The following is a 13,902-nucleotide window of genomic DNA, read 5'->3' on the forward strand; positions in this document are numbered from 1 at the left end:
AAGTTATAGAAAAAAATAACTTTTTTTTTCCTGTGTATATGAAACCTGCATCCCAGAAAGGAAGGAGAGTCGCTTATACTGGTATAAGATACCTGGACACCATTATAACTATGTCCACATGAGGGGTAACTTCTTTTGTTGATTAATAATTACGCCCCTAACCAAGAGAGTGTTACTAGTTCAAAAACTGTATGTGGACCAAGTGTTAGTTAACTCTGCTTCTTATGAGACTGGTTACTAACGTCACAGTGGGACGCTTTCAATTTAGTAAACTCCTCGAGGTGTTGGGCCTGGTCCTTGTTTGCTATGGAAAAGCAGCATTTGAAATGTGCACTGGCTACTACAAAAATGCCAGACAGCCTAGCAAAGAAAAACATTCAGCTAAATGCTAGATTCTCTATCATACAGACAGTCTCTTACAGCTTGGGCCTAATGGAAACCCTCAATAAATGATTGCACACAGATAGGATAGTTTAACCTCCGAGGATAATTCATGCTAAGAGCAAAGGTGGGGAGTGTGTCAGCCAGGAGTAACGGCCTCTTTAGGCTGCTTGCTGAAAAGCTAATTGATTATAAAGAGAAATGGGCTTGTGTTTAGAATCCCTATATGACTGACTAATCACACAGAGGAGCAGGGTTTAGTACCACAGGGACTGGTGCTAAATGGTTTCTCCGAATTGTGTAGAAGACCTCATTTGATTTAGTTGGTACAACTAAAAGCCAGTTTTCCAGAAATGAAGTTCTGACACCTGCAAAAAAAAAAAAAAGAAGAGTTGCTAAAGGAAAAAAATGGCTTACTAGAGACATACCAGAATGCTGCATTGGAAGCTGGTGGATCAGTCTTTACTTGTGGATGTTGATGGTGGCCATCAGTGGAGTTGACTGCAGATCCATTTAGCATTGTTTTAAAGAGCTAAACCCTCCAGGAGAGCTGGCTGTATTTTAAAGAATCCTTATTGAGGTTGCTGGAACAAACCATCCTGATGTGTAGAAAGAATAGTAAATATGGCAGGTGACCAGCTTGGTTTAACAGTGAAATCCTTGCTGATCTTACACACAAAAAAGAAGCTTACAAGAAGTGGAAGATTGGACAAATGACAAGAGAGGAGTATAAAAATATTGCTCAGGCATGCAGGAAAGAAATCAGGAAGGCCAAATCACACTTGGAGTTGCAGCTAGCAAGAGACATTAAGAGAACAAGAAGGATTTCTTCAGGTATATTAACAACAAGAAGTCAAGGAAAGTGTGAGCCCCTTACTGAATGAGGGAGACAACCTAGTGACAGAGGATGTGGAAAAAGCTAATGTACTCAATGCTTTTCTTGCCTCTGTGTTCACGAACAAGGTCAGCTCCCAGTCTACTGCACTGGGCAGCACAGTATGGGGAGGAGGTGACCAGCCCTCTGTGGAGAAGGAAGTGGTTCAGGACTGCTTAAAAAAGCTGGACTAGCACAAGTCCATGGGGCTGAATGCGCTGCATCTGAGGGTGCTAAAGGAGTTGGCGGATGTGATTGCGGAGCCATTGGCCATTATCTTTGAAAATTCATGGCGATCAGGGGAGGTCCATGATGACTTGGAAAAGGCTAATGTTGTGCCTGTCCTTAAAAAAGGGGAGGAGGAGGATCCGGGGAACTACAAGCCAATCAGTCTCACCTCAGTTCCTTGAAAAATCATGGAGCAGGTCCTCAAGGAATCAATTCTGAAGCACTTAGAGGAGAGGAAAGTGATCAGGAACAGTTAACATGGATTCACCAAGGGCAAATCAGGCCTGACTAACCTAATTGTCTTCTATGAGGAGATAACTGGCTCTGTGGATGAAGGGAAAGCAGTGGATGCGTTATTCCTTGACTTTAGCAAAGCTTTTTATACCATCTCCCACAGTATTCTTGTCAGCAAGTTAAAGAAATGTGGGCTGGATGAATGGACTATAAGGTGGATAGAAAGCTGGCTAGCTCGTCGGGCTCAATGGGTAGTGATAAATGGCTCCATGTCTAGTTGGCAGCCGATATCAAGCAGAGTGCCCCAAGGGTCAGTCCTGGGGCCGATTTTGTCCAATATCTTCATTAATCATCTGGAGGATGGCGTGGACTGCACCCTCAGCAAGTTTGCTGATGACACTAAACTGGGAGGAGTGGTAGATACGCTGGAGGATAAGGCTAGGGTACAGAGGGACCTAGACAAATTAGAGGATTGGGCCAAAAGAAACCTGATGAAGTTCAACAAGGACAAGTGCAGAGTCCTGCACTTAGGACAGAAGAATCCCATGCACTGCTACAGACTAGGGACCGAATGGTTAGACAGCAGTTCTGCAGAAACAGTGGGGTTACAGTGGGCAAGAATCTGGATATGAGTCAACAGTGTGCCCTTGTTGCCAAGAAGGCTAACAGCATTTTGGGCTGTATAGGTAGGGGCATTGCCAGCAGATCGAGGGACATGATCATTTCCCTCTATTCAACATTGCTGAGGCCTCATCTGGAGTACTGTGTCCAGTTCTGGGCTCCAAACTACAAGATGGATGTGGAAAAATTGGAAGGAGTCCAGCGAAGGGCAACAAAAATGATGAGAGGGCTGGAGCACATGACTTATGAGGAGAGGCTGAGGGAACTGGGATTGTTTAGTCTGCAGAAGAGAAGAATGAGGGGGGATTTGATAGCTGCTTTCAACTACCTGAAAGGGGGTTCCAAAGAGGATGGATCTAGACTGTTCTCAGTGGTACCAGTTGACAGGACAAGAAGCAATGGTCTCAAGTTGCAGTGGAGGAGGTTTAGGTTGGATATTAGGAACAACTTTTTCACTAGGAGGGTAGTGAAGCACTGCAATGGGTTACCTAGGGAAGTGGTGGAATCTCCTTCCTTAGAGGTTTTTAAGGTCAGTCTTGACAAAGCCCTGGATGGGATGATTTAGTTGGGGATTGGTCCTGCTTTGAGCAGGGGGGTGGGACTAGATGACCTCCGGACTTCCCTTCCAGCCCTGGTATTCTATTATCGTTAAACACTGTGACAGCAGTGAAAGCGGGGAACTCCCAGTAAGGAAATCTCATTTGGGTTCAATGATTGGTTGGTTACTAAATGAACCCTTTCCAGTACTGCTTTGAAATATCTGCTATTACCCTCTCTATAGAAAGAAGCAACCACCTATGTTTAATTTGTGTCTCTCCCTAGCTTGTAATAACTTTCAGAGAGGTATTTTGTAAAAAGAGCCAGCTCTTCATCTGAATTTGAGAAGGACCAAGTTCTCTCTATCCAGGTGTACATACAGGCATCATCACAACAGTCAGTGGATCTTCAGGTGCTCAGTATGATGGGTTCTCCTCAGGGTGCCACCTGGAACTGGGGTACCACTGAGCCTCCCCCCCCCCTCCCGACCCAACAGCCTGGGCTCCCTCTTACACTATACTGCTGTGACAAGCTGCAAAGCCCCCCAGGCTTCAACCTGCACTTTCACCAACATACATACAAGTAGGGACACACCTAGTTGTAGTTACATGCAGGCACTTTGACCAGGCCCTGCATATGAAGGCGACAGCTAGGGCAACAACCAGCTCCTCAGGCACATACCCCCTCCAGAGTATAAACCCAAAATTATACCGTCTTGAGCTGCACAGAGAACTGTACAGTGTAAGTTCATAAAATTTGCCCTCTTCCTCGGTGTGGAGAGGAATATGCAACAGCCTTCTGCCCCTAAGTTACAAGTCTGTAGCATCCTCAGGAAGACTTCCCAGGTGGGAGATAAGGCCTATTGTTTTTCTAATGGTCCATTACCCTGAATAGGTACTTCCCAAGCACTGTCTAGAATGAAACTGTCTAGTGGGCGTTACCCAGGTGCAACTACATTGGAAATACAGATACATAGTAAATATTCATAACTTCAGATTCAAAAATGATGCATGCATACAAATAGGATAATCATATTCAACAAACCATAACCTTTTCAATGATGCTGCACAGGACTTATTTTGCATTATCATTATGTCCTAATCATATCATATCACTGTGAAGAATATGGGGTGCAGTGTCACACTTAGAAGCTTGGAAAATCAGACCATCTGTGTATCATGCTTTTTGTAAGCATTGGTAGAAACAGTTGCCCTAGCAATGCTGTTGTGGGAGTGGGTGGGATTTGGATTGGGCTGTTGAACCTTTCCGTACCAGGGTAACGGTTCAGATTCAGTCCTGGTCAGCAGTTACTGAAAGCCATTACTGTCTGATGGCTGCTGCGTGTTCTGTGTGAAATGAATTGGTGTCCACAATCTAGTCCCTAGCAGACAATTGTCCTTATTGCAAAAATCTTCAGTGTACTTGGCACCCTCCATGTTGTAGAGTCCATGCAGTGAGAAGATTAGGCAACTGAACTGCCCTCTCACCCAGGAAGCATAGGCACCGACTCTGTGGGTGCTCCGGGGCCAGAGCACCCACGGAAAAAAATTGGTGGGTGCTGAGCATCCACCAGCAGCTCCCTGTGGCCCTGCCCTGCCCTTCTGCTCCAACTCGCCTCTGCCGTGAGCACACCGCCTCGTCCTGCTCCTCCCTCCCAGCCCTTGTGCCGCGACACAGCTCATTTGCGGGGCGGGGAGGAGGGGAAACACTGCATGCTGGGGGGAAGAGGTGGGGCTGGGGCTGGGATTTGGGGAAGGGATACAATCCAGGCAGGGAGGGGGTGGAGTTAGGGTGGGGAATTTGGGGATGAGGTGGAGTTGGGTAGGGAAAGGGGCGGGGCTGGGGGCACTCACTTGTGCTGGAGAAAGTTGGCGCCTCTGCCAGGAAGGCAGTCTCACCCAACGGGGCTGAAGCACTTTGGTGGGGAGCCCCATTCTGTGGCTTACTGTGCTCTGATACCAAGCAGTGTGTAAGGCCCTGAGTAGAAGAGAGGACATAATCCTTCACGACTGTTAATCTGCCATCTTTCACTATGTAGCCTCACTCCGTTCATCTTAAATGTGAAGAGAGGCAGACTAGCCAGTTCATAAGAGCACTGGAGACCTGGGTTTTATTCCCAGCTCTGTGATCTGCTGAGAGAACTTGGATAAGTCATTCCACCTCTGGCCTCCGTTTCCCCATCTGTAAAATGGGGACAATGATACTTGCTGTGTCTAAGTGTTTTGAGATCAGTGCGTGAAGAGTGCTGCATAAGAGCTAGGTATTGTTACTGTGTCAATGGGAGCTATCCCAGCTAGTTCTTTTGTTTTGGGACTCTGCCTTGCTGGCATTTGACACTCACCAGACTGCTGTGAGGGGATCCAAATGTTGAATCCTACGTGCCTTTAATTTGCTGGGGCTAGGTAGAGTGTAGCTTGGCTTTGGGTCTCTAAGCACATACTCCAGGGGCAGATCTTGGGCCTGACTCCCTTTTTGGCAGTGTAGACTCCAGGACCTAGGCGACTGGACTTTTGAAACCCGAGTCATCTCCCCCAAGCCTCCCCAGCAGCTCTTGCATGTTCCCCGGAATACCACCAACATGTGAGACTTCTAGTCAGGGCTGGCTTTAGGCCTGTTCCACCAATTCCCCTGAATCAGGCCCTGTGCCTAAGAGGGCCCTGTACCCAGTGAGAATCTCTTACCTGGCTAGAGGCACCTTTTTAATTTTCACTCACCTGGTGGCGCTTTGGGTCTTCAGCGGCATTTTGGCGGCAGGTCCTTTGCTTGCTCTAGGTCTTCTGCAGCACTTTGGCGGTGGGTCCTTCAGTGCCGCTGAAGATCTGGAGCGAGTGAAGGACCTGCTGCTGAAATACCACCGAAGACTTGGAGCATCGCCTGGTGAGTACAAGCCCCATGTGTCTTTTATATGGTTGTGGGTTGTTTTTTTTTAAGTCGTCTCTGCCGGGCCCCGTCGAAACTGTTCGAATTGGGCCCCGCACTTCCTAAAGCCGGCCCTGCTTCTAGTTTACCTCCTACACAGGACCTGTACAAAATAACAAATGTGCCTATATGCGTTTCCCTGCCTCAGGCTCCTCCCCACTCCAGAGAGTTCTTTTGGCTTGGGCAGAATCCTCTGGGGTGTCCAGGATCCTTCCTCTGCATCTTGTGACTTCTGTTCTGAATCAGTCTTTTCAGCCCCACTGGTTTTCTCTGACCGTGGCTGGTCCCTGGTTAAAGTTGATGCTTCCAAAACCAACCTGCCTCCTCCTGCCCAGACTCTGCTGTCCTCCTGTCTCTTTCTTTTTTAACCCCTGCTTTGTCATCTCTTTGCCCTGTCTGGGTATTTCTCTATTTAGACAAGTTGGAAGAAGTAGCTTCTCCTACTTCCCATGCCTACAGTTTGGTCCAGAGCACATGTTAATCTTGACTCCTCTCCATTGTCCCTGGTCTGCTAGTGGGGGTACATATTGCCATCTGTGTCAGCAACTGGTACATTCCACATCCACACAGAGGCATTCCCTGATGCAACAATTTTATAACAGCTTTGTAGCATCAACCAGAATTCATAGAATATTAGGGTTGGAAGGGACCTCAGGAGGTCATCTAGTCCAACCCCCGGCTCAAAGCAGGACCCATCCCCAGACAGATTTTTGCCCTGATCCCTAAATGGCCCCCTCAAGAATTGAACTTGCAACCCTGGGGTTAGCAGGCCAATGCTCAAACCACTGAGCTATCCCTCCCCCCCTACACTAAACCGAGGCAGATTCTCGAAATTGTCCCACTTGCGTACCTGAAAACTGCAGCGCCAGGATGCTATTAATTTTAACTGTCCTTGTTTTGTGTGCCTCTCATACATCCTCACTGATTCCCTGAATATACTGCTTGGTTGGTTGCAGCTGTTATGAGCAAAGGCTTAACCACTTCTGCCACGTTCTCTTTCCAGTAACTGAAAAGGTTTATGAGAGCGAATCCTGTACAGATAGTGAAGAGGAATTCATCAAGTCCAGGCTGCCAGCTGCACACAGTCAGTCCACGGCAGCTGTGAAGAAAGAACCCAAGGAGGATCGGAAGGGCCTGAAGAAAGGGGCAGCCACAGCCAGCAAAGCCAACAAACAAGTCTCCATCATGGGCTTCTTCCAGAAGAAATGAGATGAATCTCTCCCCACGATCACTGGGCAGCTTGGAAATGTCACTCCTCTCAGTAGCTTTTGGCTTTGGAGGAGAACAACAGATGGGCTCCCCTGGTGGGAAGTATCTACCTTACTGTGGAAGTAAGCTCTCCGCACCAGGTTTTGCGTCAGAAAACTTAATTGTATCTATTATCTTGTACTTCTGTTTCTGTGCTAGGCCATATAGAAAGCCGCAGCTGGGAGGAAGTGCTAGGGGAACACCTGGAGATCAGTTAACTTGTTAACATGATATTTTAAATTTTTAAGCATGGCCTTCGACCTGTCTGGTACTAAGGCCTGTTCCAGGAGTAGACGAACAAAATAAGAAGCTAATCCTTTTAGTGGAATCATTTGAATTTCTTTTTGTCTTGTTTGTTTAAACATTCAGGTTGGTTAAAACCTATACTGTAACAGGCACACATACAAATAATGAACATCTGCTGCAGCTATAACTGTATGAAATGAATTTGATTTCTCCCCCAAGACTGGTAAATAGTTTTCTCTCTGCCTTTATAATCTTTGTTGGACAAAGTACCACACATAAAATTCTCTCAACCATTTCTTCCTTAAGTACGTCCTCTGTAAAGTGCTTGGATGCCTAATTATAGACCATGACACTGCTTGTGCTCCATCACTCTTCGCAAAAACATTAAGGCTTCCCACGCAGTTGGATATAGTGAACGTAGGGGAAGGCTCAAGTGGGAAAAGAACTGTGTGCTCAGCTCTACAAGTGGGTGGGTTATTCACTCGAAGGTGGGCATGTGCGTGAGTTGTCCTGATGGAAGTGGCAGTGTACCTGCTTGCATCGTAGCCAGGGACATGAAGTATGCAACTCCTCTTTTGTTGGCTTTTATTTATTTAAAGTCTAATGGGCACGTGCCATGTACAAATGTTTTTTTACAAAGTCTAATGTCTAAGAAAATGTGCCATAGCAAAATACTGGTCCCAAGGAACCAATAGCCTGTGAAGATGATGTGCAAAGTATTGGAGCCCAAATTGTCAGAAGTGACTAGAGATTTTGGTTGTCTGAGCTCTTGTCTACAGCTAAAATTTAGATGGACCTCGCTATGTTGCTCAGGGGGTGTGAAAAAGTCACACCCCGGGGCACCATGGTTAAGATGACCTAATCCCCAGTATAAATGCAGCTGTGTTGATGGGAGAATTCTTCAGTCGACCTAACTAGCACAGTTCAGGATGGTGGATTGTGCACGTAGACAGAAACCCCTTTCTGTTGAGCTAGGGAGCATCTACACTATGGTGCTACAGCTGAGTAAGGTTTGGCATGTTTGGGACATGTTGTAATGGAAGTAGAGGGCCGCCGATGGAAAGCCTTGGTTTAATCTTTACAATGAACTTTTGTATCTTTCCCAGAAAAATACCACTTCAATGTTTCTATTTTTCTTGGCATAGCTGGAAGTATATTCTAAGAGTAATGTTAAATAATAAAACCCCTTAAACACTTACCTTCTTTGGTGTTATTGATTGTTCTTGGAGAGTTGTGCTGCTTTCTGATTTCCCATAGAGCTTGTATAAATCTGAATAAAGCAGGTTCATGGTATTCAATTGCATGGCAAAACTTCCAGGTATACAAGCAGTCCAAGACTTTACAGAACAAAGGATACATATATTAAAAATACAGCTGGAACTATTAACCGGTCCGGTAACAATTTGGGAGTCCAGAAGGGGTTCTGGGACAATGCTTTAAAATCCCAGTTATATCTATTTAGTGTGGTGCTGTGTTAGGAAACAAAGGTGCTGGTTTTGCTTGTCATTTGTAAAGATTAAAACGGCACATTCTGGCATGACTGTTATCATGATAGGTTCTGGCCCTTTGCTCTAAACATTGTTCTCAGATTACTTGGTGGTCCAGAGGTTAAGATGCTAGCCTAGGACATAGGGGAACCAGGAGCCAGTGGGCAAGTTCCCCATCAGTGAAAACTGGAATAGCACTTCTTGCCTCCCGGGGTGTAGAAGATAAATGCATGAAAAGATTGCAAAGGACTCAAATACTAAAATAATGGGAGCCATATAAATACCATAGGTAGTAAGATTTTCTTTGTCCTCCCGAGTTCAGATTGTTTGCCCTGGATGTAGCCTGCATTAACAGTCTATGTCTCTAGGTATAATAATACACAGTGCTTGCATGATGCCTCTTTTCTGGGGATCTCTGAAAGCACTTCACAGATGTTGGTGTCACTGTCCCCATTTTAGAGATGAGGAGGCTGAGGCTCAGGGATTCAGTTACACATTCGGACATCTGGGAATAAAAATCAAGAAGCTCACTCTGCCAGGCTCCTGTTCTGACCACTAGATCTCGCTGCCTCAGGGCGGAAGGTAGTTTTAAAAACAACGCACTCATGCTAAGTGATGGCTTGAAAAATTACAGATTGTTTGAAGGGTGGAAATATACATCCTTTGCTTTGTAAGCTAACTCGTAAAAATGCGTCTGACAACTTCCTGCATCATTAAGCAGAGCAGATTGTGTTTGGAATGAGTGTCGGCATTTTCGCTACTCTGTGCTGCCTTGGACTGGTTAGAAAGGTCCTTTCCTGACTATAATAGCCATTGGAAAAAGAAAGCGATTGTGGGAGGAGCTGGGAAGCATTCTTATCAACTTGCACTGCCCTGTTCAAATAAATGTCTGTGGTGAAATCCATCAATGCTTGGCATGGAAATCAGTCATTTCTAAGCAATCCCAGTCCATGGTCAGAGTGGTGGTAGCTCCCCCAAAAGAGCATGTGGAATTGTTTTGTTCTCTCTGTATCTTTGTTCCTGGAATGCGATGCCAGCAGAACGTTAGATATTGAACAGGAGAGTGCAGAGAACAGCAGGCCCATATAAGGAAATAAAATCACTCCACAAGGTCATGAGTGGATAACATGCATTTGCCAGCACTCTACTGTGCGTCAGTACTCTGTTTTCGTAGACTCCTCTTTTCCTCTACTGTTAGGGGATCCTACAAAGTGTAATAGCAGTTTTAGTTGGAGCTCCTCTTAGTGTTCGTGTGCAATAGATTATGGGAGCTGTGGCTTGGCCTTCAGGGCATCAGCTCACTGGATTCAGTTTTGTCCCATTGTCCAATCTGGGTCACATAAGAGCTTTAAATTCCACCACTCTGCAGCTCCACTGTCCTTGTTCCTTCATTTGATAGCCTAGTCTCTTTAGTAGCCCTGTCCATGGGGAAGCAAGCAGTATGTGCCACTTTGATTCTGCCAAAACCGATAACTGTATCCCAAATAGTATAAATCCAGTTGCATCAAAGAAATGAATGTTCCCTCCCCATCCTGAAGCATATCCAACTGAAGTTCTGTAGTCCATTGATTTCCTGGTGACGGCACATCAGGCCCCTCAATGCTTAGCTGTTACAGTGATGAGCACTATACATAGCAAAGGTACATTACCTCAGGGAGATTTTGCTATGTACATCTTGTCCTATTGCTTTTCCTTCCAGAGTCCTCAGAGTGTTTTACCTAATGCATCTTCTCGCCCTACTGATAGACCAAACAGAACAAGTGCTTCTCCAGACTATTAGGCTGCTTTGTTCCAGCTACTGGTGAATTTCCTAGACCCACCCTTCCCTCAATGCTGAAGACTATCCAGGACTTTCAAAGATTATGAGTACTGTGGAATGGGTATTTGTTCCTAGCCTTCACATCCTTCTTAACTAGCAAACCAGTGTATGGGCTGGAACCTCAGCTGATGTCAATCAGTGTAGCTCCATGGAAGTCAATGGCCCCCTAACACTAACTAGCATAGTATTTTCTCTCGACCCCATTCTGACTCCTTTCATGGCTGTTCTTGCTTTTATCCTTTTCTTGGAAATTTTTGTAAAGCTCGGACCAAGAAATTTCACTAACCACCATTTGCCCCAGGCATGCTCAACAACACATGCTCTTGAATATCTTTCTGTGCGTTTAGAATGAAGTAGGCTTGCAATGTTTTGGGGTTTTTTATGCCACTGACATTTCAAATTGGATCTTTCAGTAAGTATTAATACTTATAAGGTGGAAAACCTCTGCTGATGTCTATTATTATTATTATTTATTATTATGAATATGTAAAGCTGGAGAGAGAACTTCTGACCACATGGAATGAGAGTGTAATTTGGTAGAAAGAATTTAACCTCTACTTTCGTTGCTCTGTGTGGCTTCCAGAGCCGATTCACAGCTTAGCTTAATTCTTGCTGGCTGCATGGTTTCAACTTTCCTCCTTACATCTAACAGAACAATACCTACTGAAACACGTAATCTCGTCCTATAATTGCAGGATCATCATGAAGGAGTCAATAGACGGTCTGGTGCATAAGGACCCACGTCCTAAGGAGATGGCTCATGCATATGCCACCAGTGGTCCCTTTGAGCATCAAATATCTATGAAAAATGCAGGGAACTCAGCTGGAGCATCCAAATTATTTTTGCCTAGAGCGCGATTATGTGCGCATGGTACATTAAAGACCTGATATGCTTCTGTTCTCAGGGGCTGAGAATTGAAGTTCGGCTCACAACTATAACAAGAGGTGAAGACAGACAAAGGGTAGCTGACATAAGACAAGCTCAAGTTACAACTGCTTGTATGAATAGCTTTGCTGTATGTATTTTATTGGTGCCTTTTTGTTGTGTCTGGACAGGATTAAGAGGATCTGCTGTGCTAATCCAGTTTTGCTGCGGCACAAGGAGCTTTGACCTTATTGAACTGAGGGGAAGGGGAGTCATTCTAATGGAATCCTTACTCCATTTTCTACATGAGATGGCTGGTGTAATGGCACTGGCCCCCAAGAGATCATCACTGGACAAATTCTGTGCCTGCTCACAGAGCTATTGAGTGTTTCTGAGCAGAGTTTTTAATAGATTGAGAGTGAAGTCTAACCTGTGACACTGGTCTCAAGTTATACCCCTTGTGCTGGGATCCATTTATATCTTGTAAGCTAAGCAGGGTCACTATGTGGACAGGAGATATTCCAGGAGCTCCTAGGTTCTATGGGGAGTTGTGATGGTTATGCCGTAAGTGAAATTCCTTCCCTCTGAGCCACGGTTGAACTGATGCCCACAGGGTATTGGAGGCAGGCGGGTCCACACTGCTAGAGATGTTGTCTTTCGCAGGAGACATAAAATCAAGTTCCTGACCAGTTATGGTCATTTAAACTCAAAATTCTTTCCACAGATCATTGTAATTTAGGCCTTTAATAATACAACACTCACCATGGAACTGCAGTCTGTACCTGTTACATGTTAATATGGATCTGGTCAGTGCTGGAGAGCAGCCATTATTTACTATTGGATATTTACATGGAACCTTAAGTGTGTGCGTGTGCTGCTTTATGCAAATAAACCAGCCCCTGCCCCAGAGATCTTTCCAGCAGATTGGGATCCCCTTTTGGTGAACCAGGAGCTATCTGCATCATCAAGAAGCAGCAAAGCTTGTTTCTGGACAGATAGGACACTGAAGGATAGTAGGAAGAGAGCAGTGTTTCAGGGACCTGGCAGAAGCTGTTGACTCACCTTCCGTTGAAGGTATCTGACCTGCCAAGGTGGATGTGTGGCCATGGATCTGTTTGGATCCACTGCTGTTCCTGGGCAATCTTATATCAGTGACCAGAAATGGCTTTTATTTTGTTAGGCTAATTCGGAGACTGCACTGTGGTCCTTCATGGTGGTCCTCGCAACTTCATCTCCACGCTTGTCTACTGCAACACATTCTGCCACTGTGGTGTCTGCAAACAGAAAACCTGGTCTCGCTAGTCTGTTAGAATTCTTTGAATGTTGATAAAGTAGTGGGGAAAGGAGAACTCACTGATTTATTTAGCACAAGGTCCCTTGCAAGAGTTTGCTAAAGAAACTAAACCGTCATGGGCATATGATAAAGTATTGTTGTCATGGATCCAGTGTTGTCATGGATCAAAAACTGGCTAGGAACAGAAAACAAGAAATAGGACTAAATGGTCCATTTTCATCATGGCAGAAGATTAGCAGTGAGCACCTCAAGATTCCATACTAAATCCCGGGGTGTTTAATATATTTATTTATGATCTAGGGTGGGGAGTGAATAGTGTGGTAGAAAAACTAGCAGATGATACAAGTTGGAAGCAGAGAGGATTGTGATGACCTTCAGAGAGACCTAAACAAACCAGGCAAACGGGCAACATGATGGTAAATAAAATTTGCTGTTGATAAATACACAGTAAAGCATGTTGGAGGGGTAAATCAGATTACAGATACTCCTTTCAGGGTTCTAAATTAACAGTATTAATGTGGGAAAGGGATCTGGGCATTGCTGTGGACAGCTCAATGAAGACCTTGGCTCAATGTCAAAAAAGCAAACCAGATGCTGGAATGTCTCTGGAACAGGATGGTGAATGATGCAGAGAATTACAATGCCTTTCTAGAAATCAGTGCCGTGGCCTCATCTGGATACTTTGTGCAGTCCTGTCACCCCGTCTCAAAAGGATATTGTAGAGCTAGAGAAGTTCAGAGATGGGCAACAAAGAATGAACATAGGTCTGGAAAAACTCTCCCATGAGGAGAGGGAAAACATTGGGATTGTCTGCCTCAGAGACATGAACAAAGGGGCATTCAATTCAATTACAAGGTGACCACTACCAAACTGATAAAAGGAAATGCTTTTTCATGCAACATATAATTAGACTGGGGAATTCATTGCCACAGGATGTAATTGAAGCCAAGCATATAACAAATCTAAAAAGGGGCTGGACATTTATCTGGTAACATGCATATCCAGAATTATTATCATCGTTAATGCTTTCAAAAAAATTGGAAGGGATCTTAACCTTCATGCTTCAGAGTTTCAACAAATCTTTGGCTATTAGAGACTAAGATTAAATCTAATGTGGGTGACAGGTTATCCCACATCCACCTGCTGTGA

At 45.0% G+C, this 13,902-nt stretch overlaps 1 protein-coding gene across 2 annotated transcripts in view; it reads left to right on the plus strand.

Moving 5' to 3' along the window:
* The window catches only part of POLD3 (DNA polymerase delta 3, accessory subunit), a 44,028-nt gene extending 35,542 nt beyond the window's left edge, over window positions 1-8,486 (plus strand). For both annotated transcript variants that reach the window (XM_030556775.1, XM_030556785.1), the window contains exon 12: window positions 6,798-8,486. In XM_030556775.1, the coding sequence (XP_030412635.1) occupies window positions 6,798-7,003 (206 nt within the window). In that variant the 3' untranslated portion in view covers window positions 7,004-8,486. The remainder of the gene's footprint in view (window positions 1-6,797) is intronic.
* The last annotated feature ends 5,416 nt before the right edge of the window (window positions 8,487-13,902 follow it).

This window comes from Gopherus evgoodei, chromosome 1 (genome assembly GCF_007399415.2).
Source record: "Gopherus evgoodei ecotype Sinaloan lineage chromosome 1, rGopEvg1_v1.p, whole genome shotgun sequence".
Taxonomy (NCBI): domain Eukaryota; kingdom Metazoa; phylum Chordata; order Testudines; family Testudinidae; genus Gopherus; species Gopherus evgoodei.